General features: G+C 56.3%; 2 protein-coding genes across 4 annotated transcripts in view; both read right to left on the bottom strand.

Annotated features, from left to right (window-relative positions):
* Window positions 1-1,543: 1,543 nt before the first annotated feature.
* Window positions 1,544-6,739, bottom strand: EPHX3 (epoxide hydrolase 3). Its single transcript, XM_021930809.2, has 7 exons — window positions 6,023-6,739; window positions 5,830-5,915; window positions 5,281-5,438; window positions 5,004-5,132; window positions 2,584-2,687; window positions 2,358-2,494; window positions 1,544-2,250 (listed from the first exon to the last, which is right to left on the bottom strand). Exons 1-7 carry the CDS (start codon window positions 6,263-6,265, stop codon window positions 2,025-2,027), a joined length of 1,083 nt encoding a protein of 360 aa, XP_021786501.1. The 5' UTR covers window positions 6,266-6,739; the 3' UTR covers window positions 1,544-2,024.
* A 4,411-nt stretch (window positions 6,740-11,150) lies between these two features.
* Window positions 11,151-24,459, bottom strand: part of BRD4 (bromodomain containing 4) — a 36,551-nt gene continuing 23,242 nt past the window's right edge. The window contains exons 12-20 of one of the 3 annotated variants that reach the window (XM_031659805.1): window positions 19,006-19,058; window positions 18,526-18,895; window positions 17,199-17,786; window positions 14,185-14,297; window positions 13,923-14,085; window positions 13,666-13,796; window positions 13,333-13,538; window positions 13,010-13,253; window positions 11,151-12,729 (exon numbers count right to left, since the gene is read on the bottom strand). In XM_031659805.1, the coding sequence (XP_031515665.1) occupies window positions 12,661-12,729; window positions 13,010-13,253; window positions 13,333-13,538; window positions 13,666-13,796; window positions 13,923-14,085; window positions 14,185-14,297; window positions 17,199-17,786; window positions 18,526-18,895; window positions 19,006-19,058 (1,937 nt within the window). In that variant the 3' untranslated portion in view covers window positions 11,151-12,660. Of the gene's footprint in view, window positions 12,730-13,009; window positions 13,254-13,332; window positions 13,539-13,665; window positions 13,797-13,922; window positions 14,086-14,184; window positions 14,298-17,198; window positions 17,787-18,525; window positions 18,896-19,005; window positions 19,059-21,331; window positions 23,611-24,459 lie in introns of those variants that run through there. The other 2 variants (XM_031659806.1, XM_031659807.1) reach the window with 2 other exon arrangements.

The following is a 24,459-nucleotide window of genomic DNA, read 5'->3' as shown; positions in this document are numbered from 1 at the left end:
CAGGAGGTGTAGACTGCTGTGAGCTAAGATCACACCACTACATTCCAGCCTGGGCAACACAGTGAGACCCTGTCTCAAAACAACAATAAATAAGTGCATCCCCCAGCTAGGGTCCCACCTGCTGGTCTTCAGTGTAGCCTTCCCTGAGTCCTGTCAGCTCTCTCCTCCTTAAACTCTTTCCGCCTTACACTCTATCACTAGGACCTATAACACCGCCTGGTATCTATGTTGAATAAAATGATGTTGTGCGGGTGCAGTGGCTCACGCCTGTAGTCCCAGCACTTTGGGAGGCCAAGGTAGGCGGATCATGAGGTCAGGAATTCGAGAGCAGCCTGGACAACATGGTGAAACCCCATCTCCGCTAAAAATACAAAAATTAGCTGGGTGTGGTGGCAGGCGCCTGTAATCCCAGCTGCTCAGGAGGTAGAAACAGGAGAATTGCTTGAGCCCGGGAGGCGGTTGCAGTGAGCCGAGATCGCACCATTGCACTCCAGCCTGGGCAACAGAGCAAGACTCCATCTCACACACATCACACACACACACACACACACACACACACACACACACACACACACAGGATGTTGTGCTGGGGATAAGGGAGGCGGATGACCAGCAGGCAGGCCCATCTCAGAGACAGGAGAATGTATTTCTCAGGGACCCTCAGTCCTCATGGTACAGGTGATGATGGTAACGTCCCCCAAAAGCCAGGCACAAGCCAGGGAGGTACAAACTGATGCTATGGTCAGCCTGGGGCTGAGTGGCACACCCTCCACATGTAACCCCCACCCCAGAGGGCTCCAGAGTCAGCGGAAACTGTGGCTAATTTGGAGCAGAAGTTTCCAGGAGCTGGAGAGGCAGGCCTCAGATCCCAGATAGCCGTTCTGGGAGCTGGTCCCTTCCTGCCCTGAATCCAGAATCTCACTTGTCCTAACAGAGACAAGAGCTGTTTTCCCAGGGATCTGAGGCAGGCCAGCCCAGGCCAGGGCAAGAGAACTTGACCTGACCAAGCCTGGGGTCATGACGGGCGTGTGAGGGAAAGGGCTTGCGGGAGCTCTCCTGGGACTGGCTGGAGAGGAATCTGCACACCCATCTGCCTGCTCATGAGGGTCTGCCCTTGGGGTGGTTGCCAGGGGCCAGGCAGGGAGGCCCCCTGCTCTTTTTGCTCTTTTTTTTTTTTTTTTTTTTGAGACGGAGTCTCCCTCTGTTGCCAGGCTGAAGTGCAGTGGCACGATCTCAGCTCACTGCAAGCTCTGCCTTCCAGATTCACACCATTCTCCTGCCTCAGCCTCCTGAGTAGCTGGGACTACAGGCACCCGCCACCACGCCTGGCTAATTTTTTGTATTTTTAGTAGAGACAGCGTTTCACCATGTTAGCCAGGATGGTCTCGCCCAGCTACTCGAGAGGCTGAGGCACAAGAATCGCTGGAACCCGGGAGGTGGAGGCTGCAGTGAGCCGAGACTGCATCCATTGCACTCCATCCAGCCTGGGCAACAGAGCAAGACTCTGTCTCAAGGAAAAAAAAAAAAAAAGAAATACAGCTGGTGTGACTGAGCACTGCATTTTCATTGTATTTCATTTCAATTAACATACGTTTAACTTGAAGTAGCCAAATGCGGTCAGCAGTATCGTATTTAGAGTAGCACTGAGCTGAAGACCCAGGCAGGAGGTGGAAGGCGGGGACAGGAAGGTCAGGGTTTAAGGTTTGTGCAGCTATGGCAGAGAACCGACTTTGGCAAAGAGCAGAGTGAGGCCCCTTGGCATCTGGCTCCACTGGAGGAGAGGTATACCCAGTTCCCAGGGTCAAAGTGCTTGTTACACATGCATGCATCCATGCCTGTGAGTACAGGGGTTCGTGTGTCCCAAGGCACCCATAGGTGCACCTGTGTGAGATCCAGGAGTCCCATACGTATGAGCGATTCAGGAGTCCACCCATGTATGGACATTGTATGGACTCCCAGGCACAGGCAGATATGGGTGTTCCTTCCTGAGTATCCATGCCTCCTGGGCAGGCCAGCAAGGGCCACTAGTCCAGCAGGTCTTGCAAGAAGGCCCACATGTACTGGTGCATCTCCTGGGGGTTGCTCTGTGGGATCCAATGCCCCATGCCTGGCAGGATGTGGGCCTCCAAGCGGCCTGGCACAAAGCGGCTGCTGATGGCTTCCACCAGCCCCTGCTCCAAGTAAGTGTCCTTCTCCCCCCACAGCAGCAATGTGGGTGTGGCCAGCTCCTGGGGTTCCAAGGGGAAGTTCCTGTGGCCAGGACAGACAGGCAGACAGACAGGCAGAAGGATGGCTGCCTCCCACCCCCGCCCAGCCCCTGCAAATCTCCTGCGTTCATGCTTGGCATCTGGTCTTACCTGAAGAGGTTTCGGTAGTAGTTAAGGGGCCCGGTGAGGCCACCAGGCTGAGAGAAGTTATAAAGGAAGGCCTCGAGCTCGTTGGGGGTCAAGCGTGGGATGCCTGTCTTGTGGTGGGTGAGGGCAGTCTTCAGAATCTAGGTACACAGCAGGACTCTGGCTTCGGTGCCCAGTCTGCCCAGCCCTGACCTGCTTCCCTCCTCCCTTCAACCGGTACCCTCTGTACCTGGAAGTCAGACATAGACAGCAGCTTCTCGGGCAGCCAGGGCAGCTGGAACAGGAACATGTAGTGGGAACGGAAGAACTGGCTGATGTGGTGCAGGGAATAGTCTGGGATGGAAAGGTTAGGGGAGAGATGTAAGGCCTGCCCCTGGGATGGCCCCACACACCTGCACCCCTACACACACCCAGGTCAGGCACACAAGCCTCAGGAATGCCACTGCTGCCTGCCTGGGTCTGTGAAGGTACCAGACACCCCTCCTGGCGTGGGCACCAGCTACATTCCCTCCTGCCATGTTTCACTATCCACAGGATGGGGGCATCTCCTGGGAACCCCCATATCCACTGGTGTGCTTCCCCTGCCCAGGCCAAGGTGCGTTTCTTCTGCTTTATTCAGCTAACACTTATTGAGCAACTACTGCATGCCAGGCCTTGTTCTAGATACAGCAGTGAATGAGACAGACAAAACTCCCTGTTCATCCTAAGCAACTTAAGGAGACCCCTGTATCTACAAAAAAAAAAAAAAATATATATATATATATATATGTGTGTGTGTGTGTGTGTGTGTGTGTATATATATGTATGTGTATATATATAGGCCGGGCGCGGTGGCTCACGCCTGTAATCCCAGCACTTTGGGAGGTCAAGGCGGGTAGATCTCTTGAGGTCAGGAGTTAGACACTAACCTGGGCAACACAATGAAACCCCATCGCCACTAAAAATACAAAAATTAGCTGGGCATGGTGGCGTGTGTCTGTAGTCCCCGCTATTCTGGAGGCTAAGGAAGGAGAGTCACTTGAACCCAGGAGGTAGAAGTTGCTAGGCGTGGTGGCTCACTCCTGTAATCCCAGCACTTTGGGAGGCCGAGGCCAGCAGATCGCTTGAGCCTGGGAGTTCAAGACCAGCCTGGCCAACATGGTGAAATCCTGTCTCTACTAAAAACACAAAATAATTAGCCGGGTATGGTGGCACACGTCTGTAGTTTCAGCTACTGAGGAGGCTGAGGCAAGAGAATCACTTGAACCTGAGAGGCGGAGGTTGCTGTGAGTGGAGGTTGCCGTGAGCTGACATTGCGCCACTGCACTGCACAGAGCGAGACTCCATCTCAAGAAAAAAAAAAGTGGCTGGGCATGGTGGCTCTCGCCTGTAATTCCAGCACTTTGGGAAGATCATGAGGTCAGGAGATTGAGACCATCTTGGCCAACGTGGTGAAACCCCGTCTCTACTAAAATACAAAAAATTAGCCTGCTGTGGTGGACTGTAATTCCAGCTACTTGGGAGGCTGAGGCAGGGGAATCACTTGAACCTGGGAGGCGGAGGTTGCAGTGAGCTGAGATCACACCACTGTACTCCAGCCTGGCGACAGAGCAAGATTCTGTCTCAAAAAAAAAAAAAAGAAAACAACAAGAGAGAGAAAGAGAGAGAGCACAGTTATGACCACAATGCTGAGTATTAACATCAGGTGATATGACAGACATTGTTAACCTCCCCAGCCTCAGTTTCCTCCAGCTGGAACATGGGGATAACACAACCTTTATAAGCCCAGGAGCGCTTAAGTAGGTTACTGTGTGCACGTTCGTTGTTACTGTAAACACTATAAAACAATGTGGATTAGTCCTAAGTGTATTGTGATTGATTTTTATTTTATTTTATTTTATTTTTGAGACAGAGTCTTACTCTGTTGTCCAGGCTGGAGTGCAGTGGTGCGATCTTGGCTCACTGCAACCTCCAATTCTCAGGTTCAAGCGATGCTCTTGCCTCAGCCTCCCGAGTAGCTGAGACTACAGGTGTGCGCCACCATGGCCGGCTGACTTTTTTGTATTTTTGGTAGAGACAGGGTTTCACCATGTTGGCCAGGCTGGTCTTGAACTTCTGGGCTCAAGCCATCCACCGGCCTTGGCCTCCCAAAGTGCAGGGATTACAGGCAAGAGCCACCAAGCCTGACCATATTTTATTTTATATATTTTTTGAGACAGAGTTTTGCTCTTGTTGCCTAGGCTGGAGTGCAATGGCATGGTTTTGGCTCACTGCAACCTCCACCTCCCGCGTTCAGGAAGTTCTCCTGCATCAGCCTCCCGAGTAGCTGGGACTACAGGCATGCACCACCAATGACAATTTTTCTTTTTTTTTTTTTTGTAGAGACAGTTGGGGTCTTGCTATGTTGACCAGACTGGTCTTGAACTCCTGGCCTCAAGTGATCCTCCCACCTCAGCGGCCCAGAGGGCTCGGATTACAGGTGTGAGCCACTGGGTCTGGCGTGTCATTAATTTCCGAATGAGGAGTTCCACAACGGAAGGGACCTGGGTTGATTGCTGCACCCTCGGCCCCTGATGTGTTGACAGGTATACAGAGAATTGCAAACACATACACATGTACCTGCCCCCTTGCACACAAGTACATCCCAGTGTCCCAGACTCCCACACACACCTTGGTACACCGACATGGGAGCACCACTGACCACAACCATCCGCTCGACCAGGGATGGGTAGTAGATGGAGAAATGCCAGGCAAGGAGGGCACCCCAGTCATGGGCCACAAGGACGCACTTGGAGTAACCTGTGGGAATCCGAGGAGCTGGCATAAGTGAGGTGCCAGGTAGGACTGAAGCAGGGGTGGGGGAAGTAGGTTCCAGCAAGGAGAAAGTGGGGGTATGTGTGTGTGCAGGATGAGGGAGGCCACGCCTAGGATGGGGGTATGTCTGCACCCAGGCCTAGGATGACATCCTTGATGTCCACCAGCAACAGGTCAATCGTGTAGCAGTCCACATCCCGGGGTGCATCTGAGGGGCCGTAACCTCGCAAATCCACAGCCACAACATGAAAGCGGCTCTGGAACTCCCGGAGCTGGTAACGCCAGGAGAACCTGCCAGGCGGGTGGGGGAGAGAGGCTGAGTCAGGGCCCTCAGGTTGCACCTGCACCCTACGCCCATCAGCGACCATTGGCAACCCCTCCTTCCTGCTCTAAACTTCCCCTAAAAGGAGGATGGGGAATCCCAGGCAGAGGCAGAGGCAGAGGCAGAGGCTGAGGCTGAAGCCAACTACACCCTGAATCCAGGGAGCCTCAATCAACCTCAGTACCCCTTTGTCCTGTCCCTTCAAGGCCTAGGGATCCTGGGTCTGCTGGCCAGTACCCCTGTCCCCATCTATGTTCCGCTTGTCCCGATCTACGCAGCCCTCCCCACTGCCTCTTGGGAACCCAAGCTCCACCTGCCCCCGAGTCCCGTGCGCCTCAGGCCCCTGGGCCCCAGACGTACCAGTTCTCAGGGAAGCCGTGCAGAAACAGCATGAGGGGTCCGTTGCCTTGTCCAGCCGAGACATAGTGCAGACGCAGGCCCGAGCTCTAGGGGGAGGGCACGGCCTGAAGCCTGGGGAACCCTCCCTCCCTAGGCTTGAACCGTCTCGATCCCACACGACCCCGCAGCCCCGATAGCGCCCCCGTGCGATCACCTGGAGGTTCAGGAAACCATGCTCGCCCAGCGAGGGGTCGCTCAGGCAGGCGGGGCACGCGCTCCGACGGCGTCCACAGCAGCCGCGCCGGGGCCGGCACAGCACGTGCGTGAACGCTATGCAGCCGTAGACCGCCGCGGCCACCAGCGCCACCGAGAACACCAGGCTCCACATGAAGGCGCGCAGCAGCTTCAGCGACAGGCGCGACGGCGCCAGCAGCGCGGTTACCACCAGCTCGGGCATGTCGCTGCGCTCCGGGACCACGGCGGCGCTGCCGGCCGGGGTCACCTGCAGCAGTGGCGAGGCGGTGTCAGGGCTCAGGGGCCCACCGCCTTTGGCCTGGGGCCCCTCCGTGCCGTCGGGGTTTGTGGGACGCGCTGACGGAAGAGGCAGGCAGCTCCGACCGAAACCGCCGGAGCGCACGACTCACCTGAGTGCCAGGTAAACACCTGGGCGCGACAGGGACAGGAAATAAGGGTAGGGTGCAGAGGCTGGGGAGGAACGGGTTGGAAAGGGGGGAAAGAAATGGGCGGGGCCTAGCAGGGCGTGTGCGGGGCTTAGGACTGGGGCGGGGCCCAGGAGGACTCAGCAGCAGGTGGGCGAGGGTCTAAAGAAGGCAATTCCGACCCGGGCGCGGTGGCTCATGCCTGTAAGCCCAGCACTTTGGTAGGCCGAGGCGGGCGGATTACCTGTGGTCAAGAGCTCGAGACCAGCCTGGTCAATGTGGTGAAACCCCGTCTCTACTAAAAATACAAAAAGTAGGTGGGCGTGGTGGTGGGCGCCTGTAATCCCAGTTACTTGGGAGGCTGAGGCAGGAGAATCGCTTGTACCCGGGACGTGGAGGTTGCAGTGAGCTCAGATCGCGCCACTGCACTCCAGCCTGGGTGACAACAGGGAAACTCCGTCACAAGAAAAAAAAAAAAAAAAAAGGCAATTCCGAGCCCAAACCTTAAGGAGGGGATCCCGGATCCTCAGTTAAGTGGGCGGACCTGGAGTGAGGGGCGGGGCATATGCAGAGTAGGTGCGGCCTACAAGCCAGAAAGGAGAGTTGGAGTGGTAGGTGTGGCTTATGAAGGTGGGCGGGGAGAGGGTGGATCCTAGAGAAGGTGAGGCCTAACATTGGGCGGAGAAGGCGGGAGCCTGGGCCAAAGAGCTGAGGGTCGGCCTGGGTTGGGGGGGCCAATGAGACGGAGGGCGGGGCCGGGACCTAATATGGCGGGTCGGGCGGGCCTGGAAGCCGAAGAGGAACAGGCAATGCCAGATGTAGGACTAGGAGGGAGGCACGGGCGGTATTAACGGCTCGAGGAGGCTTCGGGAGGCCCGGCCGACGCCCGCCTGGTGCTCCCCACCCTGGGGCGCGCGACCCTCCCCTCGGTCTGGCTCCAAAGACCTAGCAGCACTGACTTCACCCAGCTGTGGTTCCAACGGCGGGTCCAGCGGCCTCGGCCCGTCGCCGTCCTCCTGCTGGTCCAACAGGCCCACACGCCCGCCCCTGTACGTCTGTGATTGGACGGCGGCGGCCACTGATGCCCAAGCGACAGGTCCTGGCCCGGCAGCCAATCGGCAGGTGTTGAGTCCCAGGCTCCGAGAGCTGGCCAAGGAGGCGGGGATACCCTGATTCCTAGAGGGTAGGCCTGGTTCCCCCGAGGAGGACCCGACCTATTGAATCACTGGGGTTCTGGGGTTCTGGCCGAAAAAGGAAGTGGGACAGGGCCGGGTGTGATGGGGCCTAGAGTCACAGAGCCTTGCGGCCCTGCTGTCCCTGCAAGAAGCCAGCTTCTGGCCGGGCGCGGTGGCTCACGCCTGTAATCCTAGCACTTTGGGAAGCCGAGGCGGGCGGATCACAAGGTCAGGAGATCGAGACCATCCTGGCTAACATGGTGAAACCCCGTCTCTACTAAACAAACAAACAAATACAAAAAAATTAGCCGGGCGTGGTGGCTGGCGCCTGTAGCTACTCGGGAGGCTGAGGCAGGAGAATGGCGTGAACCCAGGAGGCAGAGGTTGCAGTGAGCCGAGATTGCGCCACTGCACTCCAGCCTGGGCGACAGAGCCAGACTCGGACTCAAAAAAACCAACAAAAACAAAACAAAAAAACCCCAGCCAGCTTCTTCCTCCTATTTTGCAACCTTCTCCCGATATCCTTGAACATTTTAGGGACACCCATCACTTAACCCGTATAGCAACCCTATTAGGTCGAAGTAGTATAATCACATCCTGTAGATCATGAACCTGAAATTCGAGGATGAAGTCATTTGCCTGAAGACATACATCCTGTTAAACAGCCATCCACAAAGATGTAGGGAAAAAGACAGCAATCTGTGGCTACACCTACCCTTCCTCCCGGAAGCAGCCACTGGAACGTTTTTAGCGTTTTCTTTTTTTCAGATGGGGTTTCGATCATAGCTCACTGCAGCCTCGAACTCCTGGGCTCAAACACTACAACCTGTCGTTGGAACTACAGGCCTGTGCCACCACACTCAGCTAATTTTTCAAAAACTTTTCATAGAGAGGACTTGCTATATTGTCCAGGCTGGTCTCAAACTCCTGGCCTCAAGCAATCCTCAAGCCTCCACCTCCCAAAGTGGGATTACAGATGTAAGCCACCATGTCCCGCCTCTATTTCTTGACTTAATCAATGTATGACATTAGCCACAGACTTGCTCACATCACTGCCCCTGGACATGCTGTTTTTTGTTTCCCTATTAGTTTCCTTTAAAAACACTCCACTTGTCTGCCGGGCGCGGTGGCTCAAGCCTGTAATCCCAGCACTTTGGGTAGGCCGAGACGGGCGGATCACGAGGTCAGGAGATCGAGACCATCCTGGCTAACACGGTGAAACCCCGTCTCTACTAAAAAATACAAAACAACTAGCAGGGCGAGGTGGCGGGCGCTTGTAGTCCCAGCTACTCAGGAGGCTGAGGCAGGAGAATGGCGTAAACCCGGGAGGCGGAGCTTGCAGTGAGCTGAGATCCGGCCACTGCACTCCAGCCTGGGCGACAGAGCGAGACTCCGTCTCAAAAAAAGAAAAAAAAAAAAACACTCCACTTGTCACCTCTTGCCCCTTTCCACCTCCCACTTTTATCCATATACCTTTGAACTGTCAAGGTTGCTAAACATTACTGTCCTGGGACCATAATTAAGTCCATGAAGTTGCTACTTAAAGGTGAATAGTGGTTTATGTTCTGCCTCAGTAAACAACGCATCTCGGAGCTGAATAGACCTCTATGATTACATTGCCCATAGTGTACAAACTTTTGTTCTCCCTGGACTACTTAACCACTACCTTTCTTTTGTTGTGTGATTAGCCTACATCAAAGCTTTTTTTTTTTTTTGAGTTGGGAGTCTCACCAAATCACAAGCTGGAATGCAGTGGTGTCATGATCTCGGCTCACTACAACCTCCGCCTCCCGGGTTCACGCCATTCTCCTGCCTCAGCCTCCAGAGTAGCTGGGACTACAGGCGTGTGCCACCACGCCCAGCTAATTTTTTGTATTTTTCAATAGAGACGGGGTGTCACCACCTTGGCCAGGCTAGTCTCTAACTGCTGACCTCAAGCGATCCTCCCACCTCGGCCTCCCAAAAGTGCTGGGATTACAGGCATGAGTCACCGTGCCTGGCAGCTTTTTCTTTTACACCTTCCATTAAATCAATTCTCTCACAATTTAATGTTCCCAGGATCTCTCCCTCCTGACTCCACTAATCTGGCCGCATGGGTGGTGCATGTCTTGGGAACCTCCCTTCTTCCTCTGCTACACATCACTGAACCCCAGCCCTCACCTTCCCCGCTTCTGTCTACCCTCAAACAAAAAGACAGCAGTCGTCACAGGAGAGTAACTTTATATTCAGTACAAATGTTTATTTTTGCAATGAGAACTGCACAAAAAAAAAAAACCTTTCGTATATAAGTGAAAAGTCTATGAATTCCCTTCTACAAATGTCTAAAGTGTTTAATACAGCTCTCAGATTCACTGACATAATTATTGGCCAAGCGATCCGTGCATACAGTACAGTGGGGGCTTGTACACACCTCTTACTCTGGTATAGGACTAAGATTTCTAGTACTGTGGGAAGGGTTGGGAAATGGCTGGAGAAATTAAATAGATCCCAGTTCTAATTACAACCCAGTTAGAGAGACACCCATCAGGGAGGTGTGGAGAAGGCCATGGCAGAGTTAAATCTTCAGCAGGAAGGTGCAGAGAAAACTATCCAGCTCAGCAGTTGGACCCAGCCTGGGGAAGTGTCTGAACAAAACAAGGAACAAAAATGAGGGAGTGGGATGAGATGGAAGAAACCCCAAAGAACCTAAATACGTCACACTTGAAGCGGCACGGTGGTATATGAGGAAGTGCCTGAGTGGGCAGGGACATCGAGGAAGTGGGGGGCCTCTGGCTGGATGCCTGAACCACACCCTCACAGGGAGATTTGGCAGATCCAGACAATAAAGGACCTTTCAGGTCAAAAAGAGGGGATGTAGGTTAATAAACAGTGCTAGAAATGTTTCAGTTTGTCTCTGCATACATATAAATTATATACTTGTATCTTACATCTTAGGGGCTCTTCTTGGCCGTCACCCGTGCCTTGTGGCTGGGGCATGTGCGTACACAGGTGGGCACACAGGCAGGGTGGCCACCTGTGGGCTTTCTGGGACAGCAATGTGCACGCGTGTGTGTATATGCATGGGGGGGGGTTAGGATTCTATTTCGGGGGATGTAGACTTATCTAAGAATATCTGGTTAACCCTGAGCTTAAATGAAAGGAGGAGTTAGGTTGAGGCAGGCAAGGTGGGAGAAGTGGCCCAAGACCTTTGGTGAATGGGGGGACAGGATGGAGTAGAGTGGAGGGAAGAATACTGTCTGGAGTTTGGCCAGGGTTCTGCTGGAGTACACCCTCCACCTCGGCCAGGGTCCACAAGGATGGGTACTGGGCTCTGCATCACAGCTTCAGCTTGGGGTGGTTGGTATGAGCCTGCATGGCTCCTGCCCAGGGCAGACAGGGACAGGTCACAGGAGAGGGGCTAGGTAATCCCTGGCGGTAGATCCTGTACAGAGGTGGTCTGGGGTCCAGGGGGTCCCCTGGGCCTAGCCTAGGCAATAGTTCACAAAGAAATGTCAGGGAGACGCCAGCATTAAAAAAGAGAGATGTGTTTATTCCATGATCAGTACAGACCAAATGCATATTCACCGTATGAAAGTCAAACCAGTCAGTGACTCCAGAGTTTGGCCAACACTGAGGCACCAGCGTCATGGTGTAGAGTGGGTTCTCATGGCACGCGTAACCTCACCAAGGGCTCCAATTATAAAATTAAAAAAAAAAGCATGGGCAGGAGCGGCCAGCTGGTCAGGGCTGGGCGCCAGGTGGGGGAGTCTCAGTCTGTTGGCGCCCCCAGGGTCTGGTGCCCACCTCATCCCTTGGCCCTTCCTTTCTCAGTAAAAAAAAAAAAAAAAAAAAAAAAAAAAAAAAAAAAAAACCCAACTCAACAGATCTGACATTAAAAAACAAAAAAGCCAACAAATGGGTGGGGGGGGGAGGGGAAGGAAAAGAAATCGCAGCTTTCTGGTTTTATAATTAAAAATAGACTAATAAAGTTTGAAACTGAGTAAAATATAGGCGGATTTTTTTGTGTTTTGTCTTTTTTGTGGATTTTTTTGAGCTTTTTCTTTTTTTACACCAGTTTGGTGGAGTCACCAACAAACTTCAAACAAAGATATGCCAACTATGTTCACTATACAGTACAGCCACGGTCACACACTACCCACAGCGCGGTGGCAGCCGCTGCTCAATGAGGAGACGATCACACCATTTCGGAGATAAGCAGTGCCATTGTGTCTGGAGGAGAAGAGAGAATTAAAAATAAAATAGAATTCAACAAAAAATATATATAGAAAAAAAAAAAAAAAAAAAAAACAAACACAGGTGGGAAGGAACTGACTTTGGTTGGCGGCCTCACTCCCCGGCCGAGGGCTACCCACACAGGACAGTCGCCTCGCTCCGGATGCCATGGACACACACACCTCCACGGCACTATTCCCTTTTGCACAAGCAAACACTTACAGAGAGCGGCTCTCAATTAAAGGCTTGTGGGGGAGGGTCGGGGGGGTCTGTTCAAGGCAAAGTCAGTGCCAGCGAGGGGGTGGGCTGGCCTCGCCCGCTTCCAGCCCACGCGGGCCTGCCCTGGCCTCCTGGGAGCGGGCGGCGATTGCTAGGGTGTGGGGAAGGACTCCTGGCGGGCAGGACGTCACGAACGTCACGTTCTTATAGACAGAAAACCAGTCACGGTGGCGGCAGCAACGATGTCCTGTGTATACTGTGTAGACATTTGGCGGAGAGAAGGGCCTCTGCCCCGCACGTGGGGATGCAGGGCTTGGATCCAGCCGGCACTTGCTCGTAACAAGGCGTGCGCTGAGCGGACGTCCTGTGCGGGGTGGTGGGTGGCGGGACGTCTGTCCGACCGGCCGTAAGGCAGATAGGCTCTGCAATCCTCAGCTGCCCGTCAGGCCTGCCCCGGGCATAGCATGCAGGAGGGCCAGGCCCTGAGGCATCCCCTGGCCGCTGCTCCCACCTCCACCGCCGCCCCTAACACTATGGAAAGTCAATGTTTTGCCAGAAAATCAAAGTCAAAAGCCACCTAGGTGCGCTCAGAAAAGATTTTCTTCAAATATTGACAATAGATCACTCTGGAAATTCATGTCAATGGTAGCTGCCATCTGGAGGAGAAAGGAAGGAGTGAGTCAGGAAGGTGACCTAGCCACCCTGCAGCTCCAAGTCCTCACACCCACTGCCCTCCCCAGGGCTGACCCCTCACAGCGCCCATCCCGTTCACACACAGCACTCAGGCCCCTACATCTGAGCCCAGAGGACCGCACGCTGACCAGCAGGGCCTGGGCTCCCCTGCTGCCCCTCCCTGTCCAGTCTCCAGTACCCCTTTCCCAGCTCCCCCAGGAGCTAACCCTTAGGCCAGGGTCCCCACCAGGCCTCCAGACTCACGGCTTCCCGGCGTCTTCGCTCCTGCTCCCGCTTCCGGGCCAACTCCCTCTGCTGGTCCAGCATGGACTGGGGCTGGGAGCTCTGGGCCTGGGGGGTGGCAGCGGCAGCCACTGCAGCCGCTTGTTGTTGCTGCTGCTGCTGCTGCTCCTGGCGCTGCTGCTGCTGCTGCTGCTGCTCCTGGCGCCGGCGAGCCTCTTCATGGGCCCGCCGGGCCTGCTCCAGCGCATCCTCATCCTCTCGGCTCCTGGGCAGAGGGTCCCAGTCAGCCTGGGGACTGGTGTGGCCCCAGGAGTCCCCATGCCCCGACCAGAGCCCTCGCCCACCTCATGCGCTCCTGCCGCAGCCGCTCCTTCTCCTTCTCAGCGTGCTCAGCCTGAGCCTTCAGGGCCTTCTCACGCTCCTCCTTCTCCCGAGCAGCACGGCGAAACTGCTCAAAGCTGTCGCTGGATGACTTGGCTGTGGAGGAGGGGGTCGTTGGATGCTTCTGCACTAGGCTGGCCCAGGAGCCCATGTTCTTGATTTTCAGGTCCTGCAGAACAGAGAGGTTGTGGTGGGTGAGGGGTCTGCTGTGCCTAAAGGGCATAGCAGGGGGCATGCCCAGCATGGCACCTTCCATGGCCAAGGGGCAAACGACACCCATGGACCTCCATCTCGACCTTTTTGGGTGCAACCGGAGTCTTCGGCTCCTGTTTCTGTTTGTCCTTGTCAGGGGCCCCCGGTGGCGGTGCGTTCTGCTCGGGGGGCCGGATCACAGGCCTCCCGACATCCACAGGCTTCATCTCCGGCCCTGGAACATAAACAGCCCATGGGCCCAGGCCCACGGCGGCGCATGGTCCACCAGCCCCACAGCAAGCTCACGTCCAACATAGGCCTGGGGACCTGAGCCCTGGCTGTGGGCGGACAGGGCACTCACGCTGGGGCAGATGGACGGGGGCCTTGATGCTCTCCGGGTGCTTGGGGGGTTCCGGCCGCAGCGAGGGGCTGAAGGGCTCACTGCGGATGATGGGTGAGTGGATCTTCTCCTCCTTCACCACCACCAGGGGCTGGGGCTGGACCACGGAGGCTGCACGCAGCTCCTGGGATGGCACAGGCACAGCAGCTGGTGAGGTGAGCAGGTACCCCCGGCCCCGGTCCACGCCTGGCCCTGGAGACTATGGCCCAGCCCTGCCCGTTACCTGCTTCTTAGGCTGGACGTTTTGCTGGGGTGGAGACTGGTGGGTCAGGCTCTGGAACTGTGACATCTGGGGGGAATGTATCATAAGCGGGGAGGGGGCTTCGCGGAGGTGACCTAGGAGAGGGGACAAGGAATATGTCAAGGGGCTGGCTTAGAGCTGCAGGCCCTGGGCCACTTGGGCCCTGAGAGAATTGTCAGGAAGGAAAAGATGGGCTGGACGGAGAACCTGCACATGCCACCCAGGCCCTGGGACAAGGGTCCATCAGTTCAGCTCAAGAAAGTAAAGACCCATGCAAGAGACTGGGCCTGGTGAGGACATGACCCCTCCCCCAAAGGGCTGAGTGCCCTGTGTCCCCCTGCACGTGGGTAATAACTCAGTGTGCAGCAGGGCTTTCTGGAGCCCTGTGGCACCAGTCCTGGTGTTTGACCCTCCTGTGTGCATCAGAACCATCTGGGATGCTGTGGCAAACACAGATCCTGACACATGTGGGCTTGGCAGGGCCTGGGCCCTATTACTTTTTAACCCCACAAAGCTCAGCCTGGGTTCCTGGCCCACTTGGATGACAGCAGGGGGTGCAGGACTCACTCCTGAGGTTGGGGATGCTCAGGACCCTCCCCATGGTCCTAATTCCCCACTCAGCCTGCACGCCCCACAGAAGAGGGAAGCCTGGAATTGGCCTCCACCTGGGCCGAGTGGGGGGCAGGCAGAACAGGGCCTGGAGCTGTCTCTTTTTGGAAACAGACCAGCCTGCCACCTGCATCCAACCCAAGGCCGGGAAGGATCCGGTAGCCACAGGGACTACTGGGCTCTGAATCACAGTAAGCCAGCACCTCGGGACTGCGCAGCTGGAGGAGCTGACTCCTGGCCATTCAGCACGTGGCCTCTCTCTGTTGGAATCCCTGCAGGCAAGGGGCCTCACCGCCCACTGACTAGCTCCAGCTCGGGACAAGCCACACTGTCCACAAAGGAGGCTGCCTCTCTGCAATGCTTTTGCTCCCAGCCTAGCCTCACGCCCATCTCCTTCCACCGTCTGCCAGCACAGGCACCCGTGGGTTCTCCAGAGTCCTGTTGGCTGGAGGCACCTATTTTCATAGGCCTGGAGCAAACCACAATGCCCCAGGTGTGGTAGATTCTCCTGCCTCTCTAGAGCCAGGACCCACTCCTAATGCCAGAAGACATTGCAGCTGCTTGGAGCCCATATGGTGGCCAGGCCCACCCTGTCCCCGCAGCCCACTGCCCTGTGTGGCTGGTTTTCCTGGCCTTGACGTCTCCTTCAATTCTAGCACACTGGGACCACTCTGGGCACTGCCATCTCCATTCAGTGCTGGAGAGCCCCAGGTCTGGCCCGCCAGGGATCCACAGGCACACGACTGCAACAGCTTCCCACCCACCCAGGGTGGGAAGCCTTCAGCACCTGCTGAGTCTGACCTGGGCAACAGTAGGCGCCGGGGGCTGTGGTTTATAGAAACCACCCGCCTGTTGGTGGGTTCAGAGGGTGGCTCACGGATGGCTCCTGAAAGCTGGCAGGGTGCCCAGGGATGCCTGTTAAGTCTCTCTGGGAGTCTAACAACTTGGCTTTTGGCCCGAAGCTCCCAGCATGATCCCAATCCACACTCCTCTTGATGCCCCATCCTAGCCTGTTGGGGCTCGAGTCAGGGTCAGGGACCTAAAGGAGAGCTGGCTGGAGGAGACCTGCCTCAGTCCTGGTAGGCGCCCGGTGCACCTGAGTGCTGGCTCTAAATGCCTTGCATTCCGTCTATTACCCCCAACAGGAGCCTGGCCCTGCTTCGTGTGAGAACAGGCACAGCCGCACAGCTGCGAAGCCCAACACCAGTGTTTCCCGAGGAGGACAGGCAGCTGTTCCTGGCTCAGGACACGCAGCGATCCACTTGGCACCTGGCAGCTTTTTTTTTTTTTTTTTTTTTTTTTTGAGATGTTGTCTCAATCTGTCACCCAGGCTGGAGTCCAGTGGCACGATCTCAGTTCACTGCAACCTCCGCCTCCCAGACTCAAGCAACTCTCCTGCCTCAGCCTCCCGAGTGGTTGGGATTACAGGTGCCTGCCACCACGCCTGGATAATGTTTGTATTTTTAACACAGACAGGGTTTCACTATCTTGGTCAGGCTGGTCTTGAAACTCCTGACTTCAGGTGATCCACCTGCCTTGGTCTCCCAAAGTGCTGGGATTACAGGCGTGAGCCACCGCACTCGGCCTGCACCCAGCAGCTTTTGTTGAGTTAGGAGTAATCACAGGCCTGCCTTGTTGCTGATTTGCAGGTAGCACCTGGTACACGCCCAAGACAGACAGCACCATCTACACTGTTGAGGCCGGGACCCTCCACCCTAACCCTGCAGCACCACATCAGGAGGCACTGACCAGAACGTCCCCTGCCAGAGCCAGCCAGGACATTTTGGTTACTGACACTTAACTGCCCAGAAAAGGTGAGAAGGTGTGGCCTGACCAATGCTGTCAATGGGAAAAGGGTGGCCTGGACTGGACTGGAGGCTGGGAACAGGTGACGAGGACAGGTCCCGGGCGGGCTCTGAGCTGCCTCTGAGCTTCCAGCGCAGTGCTCCCCACCACGGTTCTGGCTCTCCCTGAACTTCACTACTCACTCTGCTTTCTAAGTTAGCTGCTACCTGTCTGTGATCACTGCCTCTTGGAAGCATATCCTGACCCCCTCGAGGTGGATCAGGTGCCTCCCCTGGGCCCCTAGCTTCCCCACCTAGCGAGAAGTCACCTAGCATTGTCGTGCTCCTGACTCTAAGTTCTAAGAGGGACGAGAGGGGCCTTATTCTGGGCGATCTCGACTCACAAGCAAGACAGACACCTGATAAACACGCTGCAGAAAGCACCAATGACCCTTCCAGGTCCCCCTCCAAACAGCCAGACTTTGAGGCTCGGCTCTGAACCCACTGCAGCCTAAAGCATGAGTTAACCCTTCTGGCTTCCTGAGGACAAAACTACAGGCCCAGCACCAGCCTCCCTAGAGTCCACAGGTGAGGGCCACTTACCGGTTGAGTAGGGGTCCGACTTGTGGTGCCGGGGTGAATGGTGGTGCTGGATGACTTGCTGAGGCTTGGCAGGCTGCGGTGGGGGTGGCTGCTGGCCCGGGGGCTGGTGGGGGGGCTGCTGGCCCTGGGGTGGTGGGGGCTGTTGTATGTGGGTGGAGAATTGCATGGGCTGCAAGTGCACGGGCCGTGGAGGGGGCTGATGCTGCTGCTGGGGCGGGGGCTGGGGCTGGGGTGGCGGGGGTGGTGGCTGCTGCTGCTGCAGCTGCTGCTGCACAGAGGGGTGGGGTGGGGGCGGCAGGGGGGGCGGGGGCTGGGACTGCACCTTCACGGAAGGGAGTAGCGGCGTAGGGGGCTGCACCTTCTGCAGTTGCTGCAGGTACAGCTGCATCTGCATGGAGGTGAGGGGTGGGGCAGGTGGCTCTTCATCCTCCAGCAATACTTGGGGTGGTTGGGCCATGGGGGGCTGTGGGAGCAGGGGTGGTTGGGTCAACGCTGGTGACACGGCTGGGGGCCGGGCGGGCTTGGGAGGCAGGGCAGCGGCTCGGTTGCTGGGCCGTGATGGCTGCTGGGGCAGTGCGTTGTGCAAAGCTGGAACGACACAATACCGAGGCGGTGAGGCCTGAGCGCCTGTGGCCCCAGCCTGGCCTTTCTGCTCCATCCTGACCTCATCTGGACTCCAGTGGCCTCCTACTGGCTTCCCTCAAACTGGCACTCCCTCCCCACCTACCGTGGTCTCCCACAAACTCCAGAGCAGCAGCCAGCTTCCAGAGAGGGCTTTAGGGCAGTGTCGTCCTGCCCTATGCTCTGTGTCCCCAGCTCCTGCTCCCCATGCTCACAATGGCCCTTCAGACCTCAGTGCAGAGCTTGGTCCCTCACTTGCCCGGTCGTTGCCCAGGCCCCCAGGAAGGTGGCCCTGTCCCCATATCCCCCAGGTGAGTGCTGTCCAGGTTCCACGGGAGGAATCCCATTGCATGAGTGCACCTCCCAACCCCTGATGAGAAAAGCTACAGAGGGGTCGCAGCTCTTCTCATCTAACATGACGCCTGGCCCAGCAGGAAAAGTAAGTCAAAATCTAGATTGTTACTCAAATGATCTCAGGTGTTTAAAAAACAAAAACAAAAACAAAAATCTTCTGAATCAACTTGCAAGACCTGTCTTGAAGCATCTCCTTTAACTTCCAAGATGGCCCTGAGAAACCGCGGATCTTCCCTCTAGAGACCAGAGCCGCTGAGGCTAAGCTGCCGCCCAGCCAGAGTACTCAGACACCACATAGGCGAACCGAGGCAGGAAGGGGTCTCAGCCCACACTGGGGTGGGCCACGGCTCACCTGGAGGAGAGACCACCGCGTGCTGGTTGAGATGAGGTGGAGTGCTGTGCTCAGGCGGCTGGGGCAGGTGAGGGGGCAGCTCGGGCTGCGGCAGGTGCAGGATGGGCTGGGTGAAGTGGCCGATAGGGTCAAAGACGCTGCCTGGGAGCTGGGGCTCCAGGACGGGCACCTGGGTGGCAATGAAGGGTGGGGGCGAGGACTTCATCGCCGGGGCTGCCTGCTGAGGCATGGATGGTGGGGGAGGTGGGGGCGGCGGCTGCTGTTGCTGCTGCGGAGGTGGAGGCGGTGGGGGCTGCTGGGGAGGCGGGGGCGGCTGCTGGGGTACAGGAGCCGGGGCCTGCTGCATCTGCTGATGGTGGTGATGATGGTGCTGCAGACAGAAAGACAGACAGACAGACAGGCTGATGTCAGGCAGGCAGAACTGGCCAGGGCCAGACCCAGTTTCCCACATAATGGAGGATGCCCCCTGAGCCCATGTACCTTCTTCTGCTCCCTCCCGGGGTGCCCCTTCTTTTTTGACTTCGGAGCCATCTCTGCAGAGGAAAAGAGAAGGTAGTGAGGCTCTGGGGGAGGTGGTGAGTGAGCTGGCCTTGGATGGAGAAAGAGGAAAAAACAGGGCACGTTCAGGAGGACCAGTGACCCTGAGAGAGGGCAGCCGGGTTCGAAGCGGGATGAGTTGGTCATCACGGGGGAGGGAGAGACGTGCGAGGCATCACCTACCCACTTGCTTGCTGTTTTTCCTAGCAGGGACTGTGCCTGAAAAAGCCTCCCCTGCCAAGCTTCAGATCACCACAGCCGCACCGGAAGCTGAGAGCTTGCCCAACGCCTCCCACTATAAAAGGGTCAGTCACTCACTATAGGGACTGAGTGCATGGCCTGGACGGCAACCTGCTCAGTTTTCCAACAACTTGTGATGGCTGCAATGGTCACATTCATCTGACAGTTGAGAAAAGAGGGGCTCTGAGAAGGGAGGAGACTCGTCTAGGGTCACATGGCTAAAAAGCAGCTTCACAGGGGCCTCCAACTGCATGGCCCTCTGAGGCCCACTCCTTTCCATTCTCCAAGGGGAAGCAGAGAGGCTCAGCTGGGGCGAGAGCCACAGGACGGTGAGGAACATATCGGCAAGGGAGAACATACAGAGCCCACTCCAGGAGGAAAAAAAAAGGAGCAGGCTGGCCCCCTGGGAATGACCAGCAACTAAAGAGGTAGGTGGACCTCAGAAGTCCCTGCTTTGGGACACAGTCACCATGCTGCAGACAGAAGGCGGCATGTGCCCTCGCTCCTGTGGGCTGACAGCTTGGCACCACAGCGGGGTGGATGGGTCCAGGGTGTGTCTGCCCCTGCGAGGTGTACTCAAGAGCCAGCATGTCCACCTCTGTCCCCACCCCAGAGATTTACACTAAGGGACTTTTGCCAGCTGGATGTCCCCTCACCAAACATGGATGGTGTACAATCCCCAGTGGGGGACATGAGCCCTGGCCAGTGCTCACGGGCTGGCAGGTCATACAGTCGCCAGCCACCAGATTGGAGGCCGGGCCCATGATATGGCGCCTTTTGGATTCCTGTCACTGAGAAGCACTTCATGGCACTGCCTGGCTTTGCCTGAGCTCCTTGCCAGGGTGCTGCCTCTTGCTGCTGGTGTTGGAGGACACATGCTTTGCCCAAATCGAGGCTCCTTCCACTTGGATCTGCTTCGTGGAGGGCCACGCTAAGCTTCTGTGAGGCTCGTGGCCCTCAGTGCAGCAAGACACCAAAAGGGATGGGGAAAGACCTTGTGCCCTGTAAGAGCTCACCACTCCACACGAAACAAGACACGGACACAGACCTCAGCAGCTACAGACACACGTCCTTGTACAAATGACCAGGGGCTGCAACTGGGGACACAGGGGAACCTGGGGCCCCACCTCAAACCTGCATACAGGGCTCAGGACGCTCTGGGTCAGAGTATGACATCTGGTGAGAGAGAGACTGTTGTGGGTGAGACATGCCAGAAGGGAAAGCTCGGGTAGATTTGCAGAGTCAGGGCAACAGGGAGTCTGACTGCTGTGGTGCAGCGGGGAGGAACACTGGCTGCAGAGGTTGGCGGCCACAGGACCAGTGAGACCCTGCACACTAGGGAAGCAGGAAGAAAAGGCCACGGCTTCTCTCCCAGCACTAATCCCAGTGTGAGGAGGTGAAGGAGCCATGGTGTCTGGGGGCATGCTGGGCATACCTTGGAGGGGACCTGGGGCAGGAGGCGGAAGGTAGCGGGAAGCAGCAGGGCCACCGTGTGAAATCTGACTAGGAGAAGCCTCGGGGATGTGTCCAGATGCAGAGTTGAGGGAGAAAGTGTGAGTGCAAGGGAAGGACATGCTGGGGCTCGCCTGTTGTCTTGTGGCCTTGGAAGAAACCTTGTTTTTTCAGTTGTAAAAGAGGAATGGCCACTCTAACCCCTCACAGCCTGCAGGCTGTAAGCAAAGGCCCACAGGAGGAGATGTAGCAGGGCCTGTGGGGATTCCAGGGGGCATGTCTCAGCTGCCTCGGAAAGGCCACAGGTAATATCCTAGGGACTTGTCTCCAGGGCCCCTTGCAAGTGCTGGGGCCCCCAGGCAAGGCAGGACTAACAAGTGGGGGAGAGGTGCACGGCAGACCCCCAGGACCAGATGACTAAAGGGGCTGGTGGTAGAGGTAGCCCCATCTGGCCCACGTGGTCTGAGCCTTGTGTCGGAGTTACCAGTAAAAGACAAGACAGGAAGTGCACAGCTTCACAACACACCAGCCCCAAGACACCCCCACACAAAACTCTCTAGAAAGGGTTACATGAAGATGGCCTCAAGTACGGTGTGATCTTTATTCCATGACAATCTTCAACTCAACACAAATTTCATCTTTACATAGGATGGTAATTGTACAAAGAAATAAAATGTTTTTTAAAAATCCGATTAAAACACTGATTCCGCCCACCCCCCAGCCCCACTCCAATGAAGGAGGCAGGATGGAGGGTAAGGTCAGGGCAGAGGAGAGGAGTCCCCGCCTGCACTGAGCGGCCGCCTCCCGCTCCTCCTCAGGACCCACAGCCAGCTGGTGCGTTGAGGCCCGGCTGGCACTTCCTGCACAGGAGGCTGCCAACAAGGAGAAGTGAGTGGGCACTGTCCTCTCTGGCTGTTCCTGGGGCACCAAGCACAGGTGACAGCTTAAGTCTAATGTGCTTTCAAGTTCAACAAGCCCTGAGCGTTCTCTGCCAGATGGAAGCCCCATGGGCAAGAACGAGAGGGTCCCTGGACAGTGAAGTTGAAAGGACCCTGGAGGAGAGCTGGCCTGTGGCTATGGCCCATGTGCACTGTGTGCGCGCGCGCAGTGTGTGTGTATGCGCGCGCGCGCGTGTGTGTGTGGGGGGCAGGGGCAGCATGCAGGCCTGACACTGGGAATCCAGGCTGCCATTTGGTCCAAGAAAGCAGAATCTTCCCAGAAAGACAATGCCAGCAGCTCCCCAACTGTCCTGTGGGAATCTGGGCATGAAGGCTCTCCCGCCTGCCCCCGTCTCAGCCAGGCGGGGCTGCAACAGGAACACAACAGGCGCAGGCCAAAGGGCAGCTCAGAATAGTTTGTTTGGCAAACGGAGCTTGACTGGAAGCTGGACGCCCAGAGAGGATCAAGAGCAGCCCAGGAACTCCTGAGCATCAATGCAGGCCCCGGGAGGCTCTGGTGAGGCCAGGGCCAGCCCCTGCTTCCACAGCAAATCTGGGGCAGTTGCAGCTGCTCAAGCCCAGGGAGCTGAGGAGAGCTGCCAGAGCTCCCACACCGGCGGGGAGCCGGCACCCGAGGGCTTGCCCATGGCGACAGCCCACTTCCAGTTTCAGAAGAAGGCAGGCCTTTAGGAAGCACCCACAATCTACACTTTAAAAAAGGAGAAAAAAATGAAAAGCCCCTGAAACGCAGATGCAGTTCCTTAGGGGACTTTTCATGTCAGGCAGTTTTCTGCTGAGATGCTGGATTTGTGACCAAAAAAGGGCCGGTATTTATTTTTAGAGCAAAAAAGCCTATTAGTACCTCTGGGAGGGCTTGGATGATGTGGCCACCCTCGCCTGCCCCAACCCCAGGGGCTGTCGTTATTCTAAGGGACTGAAGACGGGAAAAATGTTCACACTGTTAACACCAATCAAAGGTGTCCATGGGGCAGTCCCTGAGGGTCTGTGACACCCTCTCCAGTCCACCAGCCCAGATCCGCCCCCCTAGAGGAGGTGGGTGGGGTGAGGTGGGGTTGGGGGATGATGGGCCCAAGGCCCTTCACCAGTGCCTGCCCGGCAGGTCCTGCACACTGCAGCCTGGTTCCAGGAGGTACTTTCCCTATGTGACTTGAGAAGAGGGAGGCCAAAGAAATTGGGGAAATGCCCGCCAGGCAACTTAAGCTTTTGGAAATGCACGGGAACAATGGAGACGGAGGAGGAAAGACTCCAAAAGGCTTAGAGTCAGCGGTGGCTCGAGCCTTATAGGGTATCAGTGAGAAACATGCTGTGGGAAGAGCCTCACTGAGCCCTCCAGGATCGAGAGGCCTTGCCTCTAAAGCTCCCACTCCTTATCTGGGACAGCTCTAGAGGTCAGAGTGTTCTTCTACACACTGAACAAGAGCTCTCCTGGACTAATGTCACTGCGAGGTTCAGGAGGGAAGTAGTTAGGGTCCAAAGTCCCAGAAAAAGAGGGATGGGACAAAGAGAGAAAACATACTTGGGGTCTGGCTTTGCACACAGAGCAGCACCACATGAATGCATGTGTGGGGGATTGTCATCACCCTCCAGGAGATGCCACCCACCCAGAGGACCCCAGAGGACCAGGGAGGCTTGGCAGGACAGCCAGGCAGTCTTTACACAGGGAGGCCCGGGCTGCTGGCCAGGCAGGCAGCCTTCCCGAAGGCGGGACTAGGCGTGTGCTGCTGGACATGACTAATCCACCCCGGGGGACAGGCCCAGGGCTCTGAGGAATTCCATAACTTGATGGAGTCCTGTCCCTTTCACGGAAGAAAATGGACTTAAGCTATAGCTTGCTGGGAAGGAATCTGGAACTGAAGACCGTTTTATTAAGAGTCCGTGTCCAATGATTAGGCAGGACCTACGTAGAGGGAGAGAGAAACCAGTGTGAGAGAAATGGTGTGGAATGTACCATTTAAGTCACAAGAACAGAAGAACTGCAGACCGAGCCAGCCTCCTGCACCCTGGTGGCTGATGGGCACAAGAACAGCACTGGAGACTGGAGCCCTGCCCCGTGCCTGGCTAACCATAGGTAGGGACAGACCCACCACCCCCTTAGAAAGGTCACAGAGGCAGAATGCATGAGTGCCTCGGAAACCACCCCCAGCCTGTTCAGCTTCTACAGGGTGGCTTTGGCCCCCACTACCAAGCTCCACGAGTGCCCTGCCTGCCTGAGTGCACGCCGGCATTTCCTTTACTGCCCTCAAGCGGCTTCTTTTGAATTTGAGTGGTGCCCCTGCCCTGTCCCACCAGACAGGCATGGCAAGCCAACTAGGCCCCTGCTGACTTTGAGCTCATCTCACATCCAGGGGCTACGCACTATCTATTCTCAGGGAGGCAATGCCAGCCCTTCCGCCTGGGTCCCCAAGAAAGGAGGTACCAGAATGCAGGATCCCCAGTGGAGGGGAAAGAGCAAACAGCCTCATTTCTGCATTCCTCCAGATCCCCCAAACAAAAAGTTCAAACTCTGTAAAAAGCAGAACCTATTATATACACTGTTGAAGAGGAAGAAAAAAAGAAAAAGAAACACATTAAGGAATAAAGTCTTGTCCTTTCTTTCCTTTTCTGGGGCATCTAACATGGCTCCCTGGACCAGGGAGGGGCGCTGGGCTTGTTCCCACCCACGCAGCAGAGCAGATGCCTCTGCTGGAGTCACGGATGCAACCGACGTGCTACTACTCCCTGGCCCCTGAGTGCGGGCATGGGAAAA

Source organism: Papio anubis, chromosome 20 (assembly GCF_008728515.1).
Source record: "Papio anubis isolate 15944 chromosome 20, Panubis1.0, whole genome shotgun sequence".
NCBI classification, from domain to species: domain Eukaryota; kingdom Metazoa; phylum Chordata; class Mammalia; order Primates; family Cercopithecidae; genus Papio; species Papio anubis.
The sequence above is the reverse complement of the archived record's forward strand: the minus strand, read 5'-3'. Positions and strand labels throughout refer to the sequence as shown.

Excerpts from the sequence above, each read along its gene's own strand:
- EPHX3 (XM_021930809.2), bottom strand. The coding sequence starts at position 6,265 with ATGCCCGAGCTGGTGGTAACCGCGCTGCTGGCGCCGTCGCGCCTGTCG. Across the intron at positions 5,916-6,022 it reads ATGGTTTCCTGAACCTCCAG|AGCTCGGGCCTGCGTCTGCA; the intron begins GTGATCGCACGG and ends CCCTCCCCCTAG. Across the intron at positions 5,133-5,280 it reads GGATGTCATCCTAGGCCTGG|GTTACTCCAAGTGCGTCCTT; the intron begins GTGCAGACATAC and ends GGATTCCCACAG.